Source organism: Calliphora vicina, chromosome 4 (assembly GCF_958450345.1).
Source record: "Calliphora vicina chromosome 4, idCalVici1.1, whole genome shotgun sequence".
Taxonomy (NCBI): Eukaryota; Metazoa; Arthropoda; class Insecta; order Diptera; family Calliphoridae; genus Calliphora; species Calliphora vicina.
The window spans coordinates 57,004,388-57,016,987 of NC_088783.1; the positions used below are offsets into that span (position 1 = coordinate 57,004,388).

At 31.3% G+C, this 12,600-nt stretch overlaps 2 protein-coding genes across 2 annotated transcripts; one reads left to right on the top strand and one right to left on the bottom strand.

Annotated features, from left to right (window-relative positions):
* Positions 1–364: 364 nt before the first annotated feature.
* On the bottom strand, positions 365–9,060 carry LOC135956302 (probable cytochrome P450 4s3). Its single transcript, XM_065506746.1, has 3 exons — positions 8,878–9,060; positions 2,957–3,410; positions 365–1,344 (listed from the first exon to the last, which is right to left on the bottom strand). Exons 1-3 carry the CDS (start codon positions 9,026–9,028, stop codon positions 468–470), a joined length of 1,482 nt encoding a protein of 493 aa, XP_065362818.1. The 5' UTR covers positions 9,029–9,060; the 3' UTR covers positions 365–467.
* Positions 9,061–10,487: 1,427 nt separating this feature from the next.
* Positions 10,488–12,600, top strand: LOC135956303 (steroid receptor RNA activator 1). The gene is made up of 2 exons (XM_065506747.1): positions 10,488–10,760; positions 10,949–12,600. Exons 1-2 carry the CDS (start codon positions 10,709–10,711, stop codon positions 11,770–11,772), a joined length of 876 nt encoding a protein of 291 aa, XP_065362819.1. The 5' UTR covers positions 10,488–10,708; the 3' UTR covers positions 11,773–12,600.

A 12,600-nucleotide genomic window follows, 5' to 3' on the forward strand; every position in this document is an offset into this window, starting at 1 on the left:
CTACGTTCGTTGCTTAAAATATCCACTATTACTGCCATAAATGTTCTTTATAAAAGACCTACAATCGTTGTTTAAAATATCCACAATTACTTAACTAAATTTTCTTAATAAATGATCTAAGATCGTGGTTGAAATATCCACTATTACTGTCATAAATTTTCTTTATAAAAGACCTACAATCATTGTTTAAAATATCCGCGATTACTTATCTTAATTTTCTTTATAAAAGACCTACGATCGTTGCTTAAAATATCCACGATTACTGTCATACATTTTCTTTATAAAAGTTGTACGATCGTTGTTTAAAATATCCACGATCATTGGTTATACTTACGCTTAATACAAATGATTGAAAACTCCAATATTTTTATTTAAACATTTATTTCAAAAATACTTATAAAACATCTAATTAATCTATTTATTGCATTATGATTTAAATCTAATATTAAAAATTTTAAATATGTATCTTAAATGTGCTTTTCACGCAACTTCATTTTAATCTGTATGCCATTGCCGCTTTTCATAACCAATTCGGCCAATGGTTGTGGTTTGTAATCTTTCACGGGTAAAAATTCAAAATTACGCAATAGACACGACAGGGAACATTTCAATTCCAACATGGCGAATTTTTGTCCTATACAATTACGTGGTCCAGCACTAAAGGCCACAAAACTAAAGGGATGTAGATTGTTTTCCTTGGAGAAAAATCTATTTGGATCAAATCTCTCGGGATCGGGGAAGTTTTTCTCATCACGATGCACCATATACGTTAAAATGCTAATACTTGTTCCCTTGGGTACAATGAGAGAACCCACATTAAGATCATCGGAAATACGACGTGAATAGAATGGTACGGAGGGGTATAAACGTAATGTTTCCTTTATAACAGCCTCCAAATAAGGCATGGCTTCTTTTTCTCGACCCTCCAGAGCAACAGCTTCTTCGTAGGCCTTTTGCTGCTCGGCCGCATTTTGGGACAGTAAATAGATGGCAAATCCTATGGCTGAACTGGTGGTATCATGACCCTCAAACATAAATGTGTCAACTTCTTCGCGTATCTCACGATCACTGAGCGGCATGCCTTCCATTTGGGAGATCAGCAACATGTCGAGAAAAGCTAAACGTCGTTTTTGACCTTCAATATTGTCGGATTTTTGGGCATCATCTAAATTGTGTATTTGCGAATCTTCCAGAAGTTTGCGTCTTAGTTTAATAACACGATTCGTTTCATCGTGCATTATTTTAATGGCAGCATTTCGTTCCTGGCCCGGCTTGGTGTATTTGAAAAATATATTCAAACGTTGCCAGAAGGAAAAGGATTGTTTGTGGAGAATGCGACAGATTCTGGAAGGGAAACAGGAGAGTAAGTTTTATAGAATAAAACATCACATATTTACATAACATAATTAAGTCGATGATGTCAAAGTAAAACATTGTCATGCTTCTTGTTTAATTACTTAAATTTTCTTTATAAAAGGCCTACGATTCTTGTTTAAAATATCTACGATTACTGTCTTAAATTTTCTTTATAAAAGGCCTACGATTCTTGTTGAACTTATCTACGTTTACTGTCTTAAATTTTCTTTATAAAAGGCTTACGATTCTTGTTTAAAATATCGACGATTATTGTCTTAAATTTTCTTTATAAAAGGCTTACGATTCTTGTTTAAAATATCGACGATTATTGTCTTAAATTTTCTTTATAAAAGGCCTACGATTCTTGCTTAAAATATCGAAGATTATTGTCTTAAATTTTCTTTATAAAAGGCCTACGATTCTTGTTTAAATTATCCACGATTATTGTCTTAAATTTTTATTATAAAAGGCCTACGATTCTTGTCTTAAATTATCTTTATAAAAGGCCTACGATTCTTGTTTAAAATATCCACGATTACTGTCTTAAATTTTCTTTATAAAATGCCTACGATTCTTGTTTAAATTATCTACGTTTACTGTCTTATATTTTCTTTATAAAAGGCCTACGATTCTTGTTTAAAATCTCCACGATTATTGTCTTAAATTTTCTTTATAAAAGGCCTACGATTCTTGTTTAAAATATCCACGATTATTGTCTTATATTGCCTTCATAAACGGCCTACGATTCTTGTTTAAAATATCAACGATTATTGTCTTATAATTTCTGTATAAAAGGTCAACGATTCTTGTTTAAAGTATCCACCATTATTGTCTTAAATTTTCCTAATAAAAGGCCTACGATTCTTGTTTAAAATATAAACGATTATTGTCTTAAAATTTCTTTATAAAAGGTCAACGATTCCTGTTTAAAATAACCACGATTATTGTCCTAAATTTTCTTTATAAAATGCTTAGGATTCTTATTTAAAATATCCACGATTATTGTCTTAAATTTTCCCTATAAAAGGCCTACGATTCTTGTTTAAAATATCCACGATTATTGTCTTAAATTTTCTCTATAAAAGGCCTACGATTCTTGTTTAAAATATCCACGATTACTGCCTTAATATTTCTTAAATTATACACGATTACTGTCTTAATATTTCTTTTGAAAAGTCCTACGATTCTTGTTTAATATATCGACGATTATTGTCTTAAATTTTCTTTATAAAAGGCCAACGATTCTTGTTTAAAATATCCACCATTATTGTCTTAAATTTTCTTTATAAAAGTCTTAGATTCTTGTTTAAAATATCCACGATTATTGTCTTAAATTTTCTTTATAAAAGGCCTACGATTTTTGTTTAAAATATCCAGTTTTACTGTCTTAAATTTTCTTTATAAAAGGCCTACGATTCTTGTTGGACTTATCTACGTTTACACTCTTAAATTTTCTTTATAAAAGGCCTACGATTCTATTTTAAATTATTGACGATTACTGTCTTAAATTTTCTTTATAAAAGGCCTACGATTACTGTCCTAAATTTTCTTTAAAGTCAATCTAATCGACATCAGTACCATTTCCTGTTTTTTTACCCACCTCTGCACCGCCTTCACATACTCCGATTCACTTTGCATCTGTGCATGTTTCTTAATACCCATGGCCGTCTCACAGATAGCATCCAATGCAAATAGCGTTATATAAGGATATATATCAAATTGCTCTCCATTAGCTTTCTCTCTCAGTTTACTCACTAATATTTTGCAATTCTCTTCCATGGGCTCTTTAAATTCACTTAATATACGAAAATGAAATGCTGGTGTTAGGAATTTTCTGCGTGTATGCCATGATTCACCACCATTTGTTAGCAGACCCTTACCCAACCAAGGCTCCACAATACTATAGTTGTCTGACTTGTACAGCAGAGTATTGTTGCTCAACAACTGTTTAATATCCTCGGGATCTGAGAAGAAGACCATCAGATCTTTGCCCAGCCAAATGCGAAAAGTGGCACCATGTTTTTTGCGCAATTCAGCTAACCAGGGAAGGATATCTGAATGAAAATAAGAGAGAGAAGGATATTTTTAGAATAATTTTAGTGGGGAAAGATGTTGAAATGTATTAATACATTTTTAAGTATTATAAAGATTAGATTTATCAATCAAATTCAGTCAATGTTAGACATTGTAAACAACGAATATAACAAATGTTTAATGTATAAATAAATACCTTATAAATTTAAACACTTCACTCTAGATTAGATAAGGGATTTATTTATAGGTTCATTCACCCAAATATGAAACTTCATATTAAATTAGTTATCCAATAACCGATCAAATAATTTTAATTAGAACAAGTAAGAGAGCTATATTCGGCTGTGCCGAATTTTATATACCCTTCACCAAATTATACTTCAAAATAAAAATTGTAAATATTTTTAGGTAAACAAAATTTTTTTTTTTTTGGAGTTTTTTAATTTTTTGGAAAAAAATTTTTTAAATTTAAAAATTTTTTTTGGTTTTTAAATTTTTTTTTTTTAAATTTTTTTTTTTTATTCCGATTTTGACCCATTGTAGGTCCAAGTTACTATGGTCTTATATACGTCGTTGCTAAGGTCTTTGAAATATCTATCATTAGATATCCATATTGTCTATATTAATGACTTAGTTATCCAGATATATGTAGGTCAAAAATCGAGGTTGTCCTGGTCGAGGTTGATCTCTGCCATTTGTGGACCGATTTTGCTGATTGTAAATAGTAAACTTCTCGAAAGCATGTCTGACAGAATTATTGAAGATTTGGATTCCGAAGATATCTGGGGTTTTCAGAAAATTGATATCAACAGACAGACGGACGGACATGTCTTAATCGACTCCGCTATCTATAATGATCCAGAATATATATATCAATGAATTTTTTCATATGGTATTTTTTGTATAAAATCAAAGTTTTAAATATCTATTATGTATTATTTTCATTTGTTAATATGTTTAGTATTGATAAACAAATACTTTCAAAGTTAACCTTTCTATAAGAGGTAACAAAATCAAAAAATATTTTAAAGTAGAAAATGAAACGGACAAAACTAAAGCACCCCTTCAAGGACTATACTATAAAAAAAATGTTAGTTAATTTTTTGTTGCAACTCCTTTGTTTTGGATAGCACAAGAACATCTCTTGTCATAGAAGATAATATATTTTTATGGCGTTTTTCGATATTCCTCCCAGGCTATTTTAACGGCATGAAATAAATCGTGAAAATTTCCGATCCTTATTTCAACAAATTTCACGATTTATTTTCATATTAACAATGTGCCACAAGTTCTCAATAGGATTGAGATCGGGAGATTGACCAGGTCAATGAAGAACTTGAATCTTATTGCTGTGTAGCCAAGTCTTACAAACTTTGGAGGGGTGCTTAAGATCGTTATACTGTTGGAAGCTCCCTATAATTGGCATCTCTTCACTGGCATAAGGCAACATTACAGCTTTCAATACATCACGGTACATGAACCAATCCATAATCCCATAAATTTTATGATTTGGCCCAAATCCTTGACCAGAAAAGCAACCCCAGACCATTACATTGCCTCCTTCAAGTTTAATTGTTCCTTTACAATACTTAGGATTCAGTCTTCCTATGTTTGGTCTGCGTACACGTCTTATTCCAGTGGAACTTTTTAAGTTGTATTTGGATTCGTCAGGGAACAGTACTGTCTTTCATTTTTGAACACTCCAGTCGATGTGGGCTTTGGCAAATTTCAGTCTAACTTTCTTGTTCTTAACTGATAGAAATGTTTTTTTGCTGGTTGACAGCTGAATAATCGGGCTTCTACTACTCTTCTACGGATTGTTCTTTCGCTAACGCATAATCTAAAACTTGTTCGTACTTGAATAGCTGATGCTGTGGGATCTTTTTGTATTGCTCTTTTGAACAAGGAATCATAATATCGTGTTTTTTTTCGCGAACGAACTCCAGAATGCACCGGTGATATGCAACCAGTCTTAAAAAATTTTGAAACGAGAATGGAAATAACTGATCTGTTAATTGAATATTTTTTAGTCAATTCATGTAGTGATAACCCCGTCTTCCAGTCCTCAATAACTTTAATTTTAAATTCACTGGAGTACTTGTTCCTTGTCATTGTTTTTTTTCACAATAAACTGTATAAAACTTAAATTTTGCATTTTTAAGTCCATTCATTGTGATTCCCGATAATTCACATTGCAAATATGCAGTACCGAGTCAAATTTTTAAACATCTTATAAGAGGATGCTTTTGTTTTGTCCGTTGCGTTTTGAGTTTTTATATATTTTTTTTTTTTTCATAATTTATTTATTGTATCTTCATTATTTAATGAACTAACAATAAGTGGTTCAATTTTTATATCTAATATTATTATTTAATTAGTCCAGCCAGTGCCGGACGAAAAAATTTTGTGTTCATGGTTGTTTTGGTTAAATTGGCATTCTTCCTTCTAGATTAGGTCTGCTGTGTCCCTCCTTCTTAATCGACTGTGGCCACGGTTATCTAATATGTTGCGGGCCAGCGGGTTTGGGTGAACTTTAAGTTTTTTTAAATATTTTTGTACGTTTTTCGAGATTTCAGTTTTTACAATGGGCACGTTTAGATCTTTGTGTATATTCGCGTTTTTAATATACCAGTGGGCAACTGCGATCATTCTTAGAAACTTGTTTTGGCGTCTTTGGATTTTTTCTACATTTGACGCTGAGGTCGTGCCCCATAACTGTATGCCATAACACCATATCGGTTTTATGATCATGTTATAAAGTAGAAGTTTACAATCTAAACTAAGCGTGGAGTTTCTGCCAATAAGCCAATTCATTTGAATTGATTTCAATTTCATTTGAGTCAACTTTGCATCTATATGACTTTTCCATGTAAGGCGACGATCGAGATGTATTCCGAGGTATTTCACTTCCGATTGTTGAATTATTGTTTGGTTATTGATATGAATAGGGGGGCATGATTTTCTACGCAATGTAAATGTAATGTGTGTACATTTTTGCTCGTTGACTTTAATTTTCCATTGTTTTAACCATTTTTCTAATTCAAATATGTGGTTTTGTAAGTAACGAGACGCTTCTTGAGGGTTTTCATGAATTCTTAGAATAGCAGTATCTTCAGCAAATGTTGATGTATGAGTGCGATTGTTAGTTGGCATATCAGACGAATACATCAAATATAGAAAAGTCCCAGGATACTGCCTTGGGGGACTCCAGCTTCAATGGGTTGTGCAGTACTTAAAAAGTTTCCCTCTTTAACCTTAAATGTTCGACCAGTTAAATAGCTTTCCAACAGCTTATGTGTGTTTGCCGGTAAATTTTGACTCAATTTGTATATTAATCCAGCATGCCATACCTTATCAAACGCTTGAGATATGTCGATGAAGAGTGCAGAACAGTATTTCTTTTCTTCAAACGCTTTTCTCACCATATTTACAAGTCTATGAGTTTTTATATGATTTATCATTTTAAATTAATTTTTAATAAAATTATCTTTTACTAAATGAACATTAACAATATTAGTTAATAAAATATATACAAAATACATCCCGAAAAAGCCGTTTTTATCAAAAACATTATGATTTGAAAAAATCCATTGAGGGGGTGCTTTAGTTATGGCCAATACTGTACTTTATAGGGTCGGAAATGAAAAATGTAGAAATTACAAACGGAATGACAAACTTATATATACCCTTCTCACGAAGGTAAAGGGTATAAAAAGAGAACGTTAGCAAAAATTTGTTTGGCATTTTTTTAATTTTTTTAAAATTATAAAAGACGAGTGATTAGTGTTCAAAATATCTACAATTACTCCCTAAATTTTCTTTATGAAAGATCAACGATTGCTATTAAAAAAATATCCACAATTACTGTTCTAAATTGTATTTATAAAGGTCCTACGATTGTTGTTTAAAATATCCACAATAATTATTTTAAATTTTATTTATAAAAGTACTGCGATTGTTGTTTAAAATTTCCTAAATTTATATTTTAAAATATCTACGATTACTCTCCTAAATTTTCTTAATGAAGGACCATCAATTGTTATTAAAAATATTCACAATTACTGTCTTAAATTTTATTTATAAAGGTCCCACGATTTCTGTCTTCAATTTTATTTATAAATGTCCTATGATTGCTTTTAAAATATCTTCGATTATTGTCTTAACTTTTCTTTATAAAGATCCTACGATTGTTGTTTAAAATTTCCACGATAACTGTATTCAATTTTCTTTATATAGATCATTTCTCCCCAAAAATCGAAATGTAAAACAAATTTTACTCCCAAATGATTGACCTGGCTCCGTGACTGATCTAAATACTTTAACCCCAAAAACTTCCTGAAATATTTATAAATATCAGCTGTGCCCAAACGCTTTTAAAAATTCCTCAAGTCTGGTAAGCCTAATTTGGACCTACCACACTCCGAGCATAGAATAAATACATAGAAGGGAAGGGGAGAGAAATTACTCTATTTTCACACATACAGATGATACAATAACAAAATACATTGAACATGAATCAGGTTCTTGACAACAGCCTTGGGTTTTTTCCTCGCAAACATTCAGTTTTGATATAAATTTTAAAAACGTTTGAAAATGATTTTATAAACACTTGAAAATTAATGCTTTAAAAAAAAAACTGGAGTTTATTCTCAAATTGTTTACAAACATTATCCACAGATCGGGGCAGAAGTCTGTAAATTAATTTTTCAATGTGTTATTTGAATTAAAGCAAATAAATGAACTTCAGCCAGAATAATATAGCGATTTACCCATTCCTTAGAACAAATCTGGAACCAGTTATTTAATCAACGAAATTTTTTCCTACTCCTTCCTACCACTATAAAATTTTTAATTGATTTTAATCAAAAATATTTTCGCTTGTTTTTAATTTGTTTCAATTACATATTATTGTTTACATTGAAAATATACATAAATGTAAATAGATTAGAAGAGAGCTAACTAACCTCTCTCTTAAGTTACATCTGTAAATAACAGAGATAACATTACTGTTTAGTAAACACCACTGTTAATATTATTAGAGGTATTCATGATGAATAGAGCTCTTGAATTGTTTTGTTGTCTATCATATGTATAGACAACAACAATGTACTGTATGTCAAGGTTGACATTGCTAATTAACTGATATTATCGACTTTGATAGCAATAAAAAACCATCTACATATTACTTCGTTACATTTATTTTATTTTTGGTTTATTTTTTATTTTTTTTAATGTGAAAAGTAATTTTTGACATTCTGTATAGTTATCATATATTTTACATTTGATTTGTCCCAATCTGATCTACATTATGAACATCGCTATTGTTTTTATTCGTATTTTTGATTATGAACATAAAAAAAATATTTACAATCAAGTGAAAATACAAAGTCCAACTACAATTATTGTTACTTTTTGCATCTGTTTTGTTTACAAGAAGACTAAATAACTACATAATTTTATGGTTAAATAACACACAACGAAACTTACCTCCTTTCTTGGCATTTTCAATTAATTCACCAACAGTTGGCCCCGGTACATTGGCAGACCATTGTTTGAGTTTAATAAATTCGATAATTTTTGGCAAATAACGCATAAACACTGCCCACAAGGCAAATGCTATTAAAGCCAATGTATTCATGATTACGAAAAATAATAAAATTATTCTTTTATTGTATAATAAATAATTCTTTTAATAATAAATGACCACAATTTAGCTACGAAACATTATTATCGGTCAAGCGTTTAATAAAAATGTACACACACTGTCAGTTGGAAACTTAGTAAAATACTAAACTGATCGTCTTTCTTTAATGATCTTAGATTCGAATTTTTCGTTTGTACACACAAGTTTTTTACGCTCAGTAATTGTTTTTTGAAGCCAGGAAAAGTGTTGTAGTGTACTCATGAAGAAACTGGTTCTATGATAAGGTACGTACATATTTGTACTTGTATCATAAACAATTTAATAAGACAATTTGGTATACATACCTTAAAATACCTGTATGTAATTCCATTAGGTTCTTAAATAATATGCAGAACATTTGAAATGCCTCACTTTCAACCCATCTGGTTTATAAACATTTCTAGGGGATTTAAAAGTACTTTTCACATGGAGACTAAAACCACTGACATGCAGCACTGGGCCATTAATCAAAATATAAATCTTAATATTAAGAGAGTGTTTATAACAATACATTGAAAGAGTGTTTAATCTAGTTTTTAATTATTATCAAATAAACATTACACAAATTTTTAAGTAAATAAAAATTATGTTCAAAGTCTCTTTACTACGTCACGGTACGCAGTCTTGCTTTGTTTTGGTATCATGATATAGCATTTTTTAAAAGAAACAATACTGATTAGAAAATAACACTGTGAGTCAAATTTTGGGTCACCATTCATACTACAAATGACAAATGAAAGTACATGGATTATCAGTAGATCAAAACCAAATTTTATCTCTAAAATTTAGAGTCTAAATTCTTGTTTTGACCGTTTCATCTTCGGTTATTATATTTAACTATTTCGAAAATGTTTATTCTGGAACTAGCCCATGATTAGCTAGACTAAAGAAATAACTTCCATTTCTTCTTTAGAATTTTTTAATTGAGATTAGAGATGCCAAACGTGGAATCACGTTCCCGATGAGGAGCACGAACAAAATGAAAATATTTCGATTGCTCAAAGGCTAAAAGATATTATTAATGAATGTAAAAGCCCCCAAATAACAATAACGAAACTAATTTAAACATTATATTGATCGGAACATTTTTTTAAATATTTCAGACTGGTATATATTTTGTATATGTTTCAAAAATCTTTATTTTCTCAAAAACATTTGCTTTTTATTAACACCAATATATAATAATAATTAAAAATTTAAGATATTGATAAATATTAGCTTTTTTCTTAAATTGCCAGCAATTTCCATTCAAGTTACAGGTTTTCCTATTAATATTCATTCAAATTTCCCAAACCGTTATTATAACAATAACCATTGTGAATAATTTCTAACCCAACCACAATAAGTGTCATTTCTTGCTATCAATTATGTATGAATGCGCACAAAACAAGAAGCAGCATTGGCGAGACGTGAATTTTTGTAAACGTCAGTGAGAGGAAAATACAAGAAAAGCAGACTAAAAAAGAAACGAAATTAAGAGAAAGAGAGACGTCACTGCAGAAGCAATTGATTTTATTTTTAATGTAAAAGTAAAATTTAGTGATATAAATTTAACAAAAAGTTGTGCAAAAATTCAATAACTTTAGAGAAAAATCAAACAATTAACTATTTTATAATAAATTGAACCAGAAAAACATGGCCGATAAACCACCAACAGCAATGCCACCATCAAGTGAACCATTTCCAGGTAGGGAAAATATATTTTTTTCAAGTTGTATTTTTTTTCCTCGTACGCTTTTAACACTCAACACGGCCGTTGAAAAGAAAAATAACAACCAACAGTGAATAGAGAAAGAATGGGAAGAGTGTTGGAAAAAAAAGTGTGGCGAGGAATTTCAATGTCACCCATAATAATGTCCTTGTGGTATTTTCTAGGTTCCCGCACACCCGGCTGGAATGATCCACCAACATTGGCCTATAATCCGCTGTCGGCATCATCGGGCGGTGGCCCTGGTCGGCCACGTATTAGTCTTAACAAACGAGTGGCCTATCCATTGCAAGGAACTGTAACGCCCACGACCACATCAACAAAGCCCATGGCAGTCGTGTTACCAAATCAGGCAAGTGCTGGTCTGCCGCCGCCACCACCACCCACAACAGCCACTATTATGCAACCCGTGGCTGTGGTCCATCCCATGCCCCACACCACAAGTGAACAAGAAAACATAACGCTACCCACAGATGCTGTGAGCACAAGTTTTCGTAGCCTAAGGGAACGAGTTCCTCTAGTGCAGGAATCGATTAATGTACGGCGGGAGGAGATCGAGCGACGTTTGGGCGTCATAGAGCAACTTTGGCAAACGGGTAATCTAAGTCCGGCAGTACAACAGAAAATCTATCGTTTAAGTCAGGCCGTATCACGCCGCTCATACAATGAGGCCATGGAAATCTACACATCGCTAGTGGCAAATCATGCCAACGAATGTACAACCTGGGCTGTAACACTACGACATATTGTATTGACAATACCAGTAAATGATACTGCGACCGCCAGCACTGAGCTATTGAGTAATGCCGCCACCACCACCAGCATTACTGCCTCAAATAATGCTATAGGAAGCTCCAATTTAGTTACTGCTGTACCCACCATGTCTGTTACCGCAATGCCACGTTCCTCAACGGAAGAAAACCCTTTGTCCTCCTCCTCCTCATCCAACTCGACTTCATCCTCCGCCGCCTCTAGAGTTCAACACATATGATAAACATTTGAAAGGGTGGCAGTTATAATGAACAACACAGCAAAACAATATTTTAGCATACACACTTTCCAAGCAAATTTTCAACTTTTACATTTGTACACGCATTTAAAACAAGTGGATTGAAAGTTTTAAACTTTTTTCCCCTTAATTTGTGGCTATTTAAACCAACCAACCATCCATTCTTCATACATACAACTTTTCCCAAGCATTCTTTCAATTAAGGAGAAAGAAAGAAAACCAATATGCAAACAATAACAAAATTTAATTAAAATAATTACGGCCTTAATCAAAAACATTTCACAAATTAAGATTAACAAAGATGTACCAAACAATTTGCTGCATCTTTATGACTTTTAATTAATGTTTATGATTAAAGCTTTTAAATACCTAATCCATACACTAAACAAATTATTTAATTTGTAGCTCTATTCCTGCTCATTTTGAATCTTCTAAGTTTTTCTTTATGTATCATAGTTTTTTTTTAGCTTTTTTTATTCGTTCTTAAATGATTTTTGCAATATATATTATTTGCTTTTACTTAAAAATTTATATTTTTTTCTTCAACTCTCTCAACTTTAGTTTTATTTATTGAATTTGTGGCTTTTTTTAAAATAAAGTAAAAAGAAAGCTAAACGTAAACCAACAAAAATAATAAAAAAATCTAAAACCTTAGTTAAGCTTGAATTCCAACAAAACGAATCTAACAAATTACCTAAAGATTAATTTTTCATTTCAACTGAAAAATACTTTTTAATTGTCTAACAAGAAAAAAAGAAGCAAAAAAGTTTGAAAGAAAATAAAAAAAGATGTGAAAAATTTAAGAAAAAA

Bases quoted from the DNA above. Each gene is read 5' to 3' on its own strand.
- LOC135956303 (XM_065506747.1), top strand. From the start codon at position 10,709: ATGGCCGATAAACCACCAACAGCAATGCCACCATCAAGTGAACCATTT. The intron at 10,761-10,948 runs GTAGGGAAAATA...GGTATTTTCTAG, and splicing joins ATCAAGTGAACCATTTCCAG to GTTCCCGCACACCCGGCTGG.
- LOC135956302 (XM_065506746.1), bottom strand. From the start codon at position 9,028: ATGAATACATTGGCTTTAATAGCATTTGCCTTGTGGGCAGTGTTTATG. The intron at 3,411-8,877 runs GTAAGTTTCGTT...ATTTTCATTCAG, and splicing joins TGAAAATGCCAAGAAAGGAG to ATATCCTTCCCTGGTTAGCT. The intron at 1,345-2,956 runs GTGGGTAAAAAA...TTTCCCTTCCAG, and splicing joins TATGTGAAGGCGGTGCAGAG to AATCTGTCGCATTCTCCACA.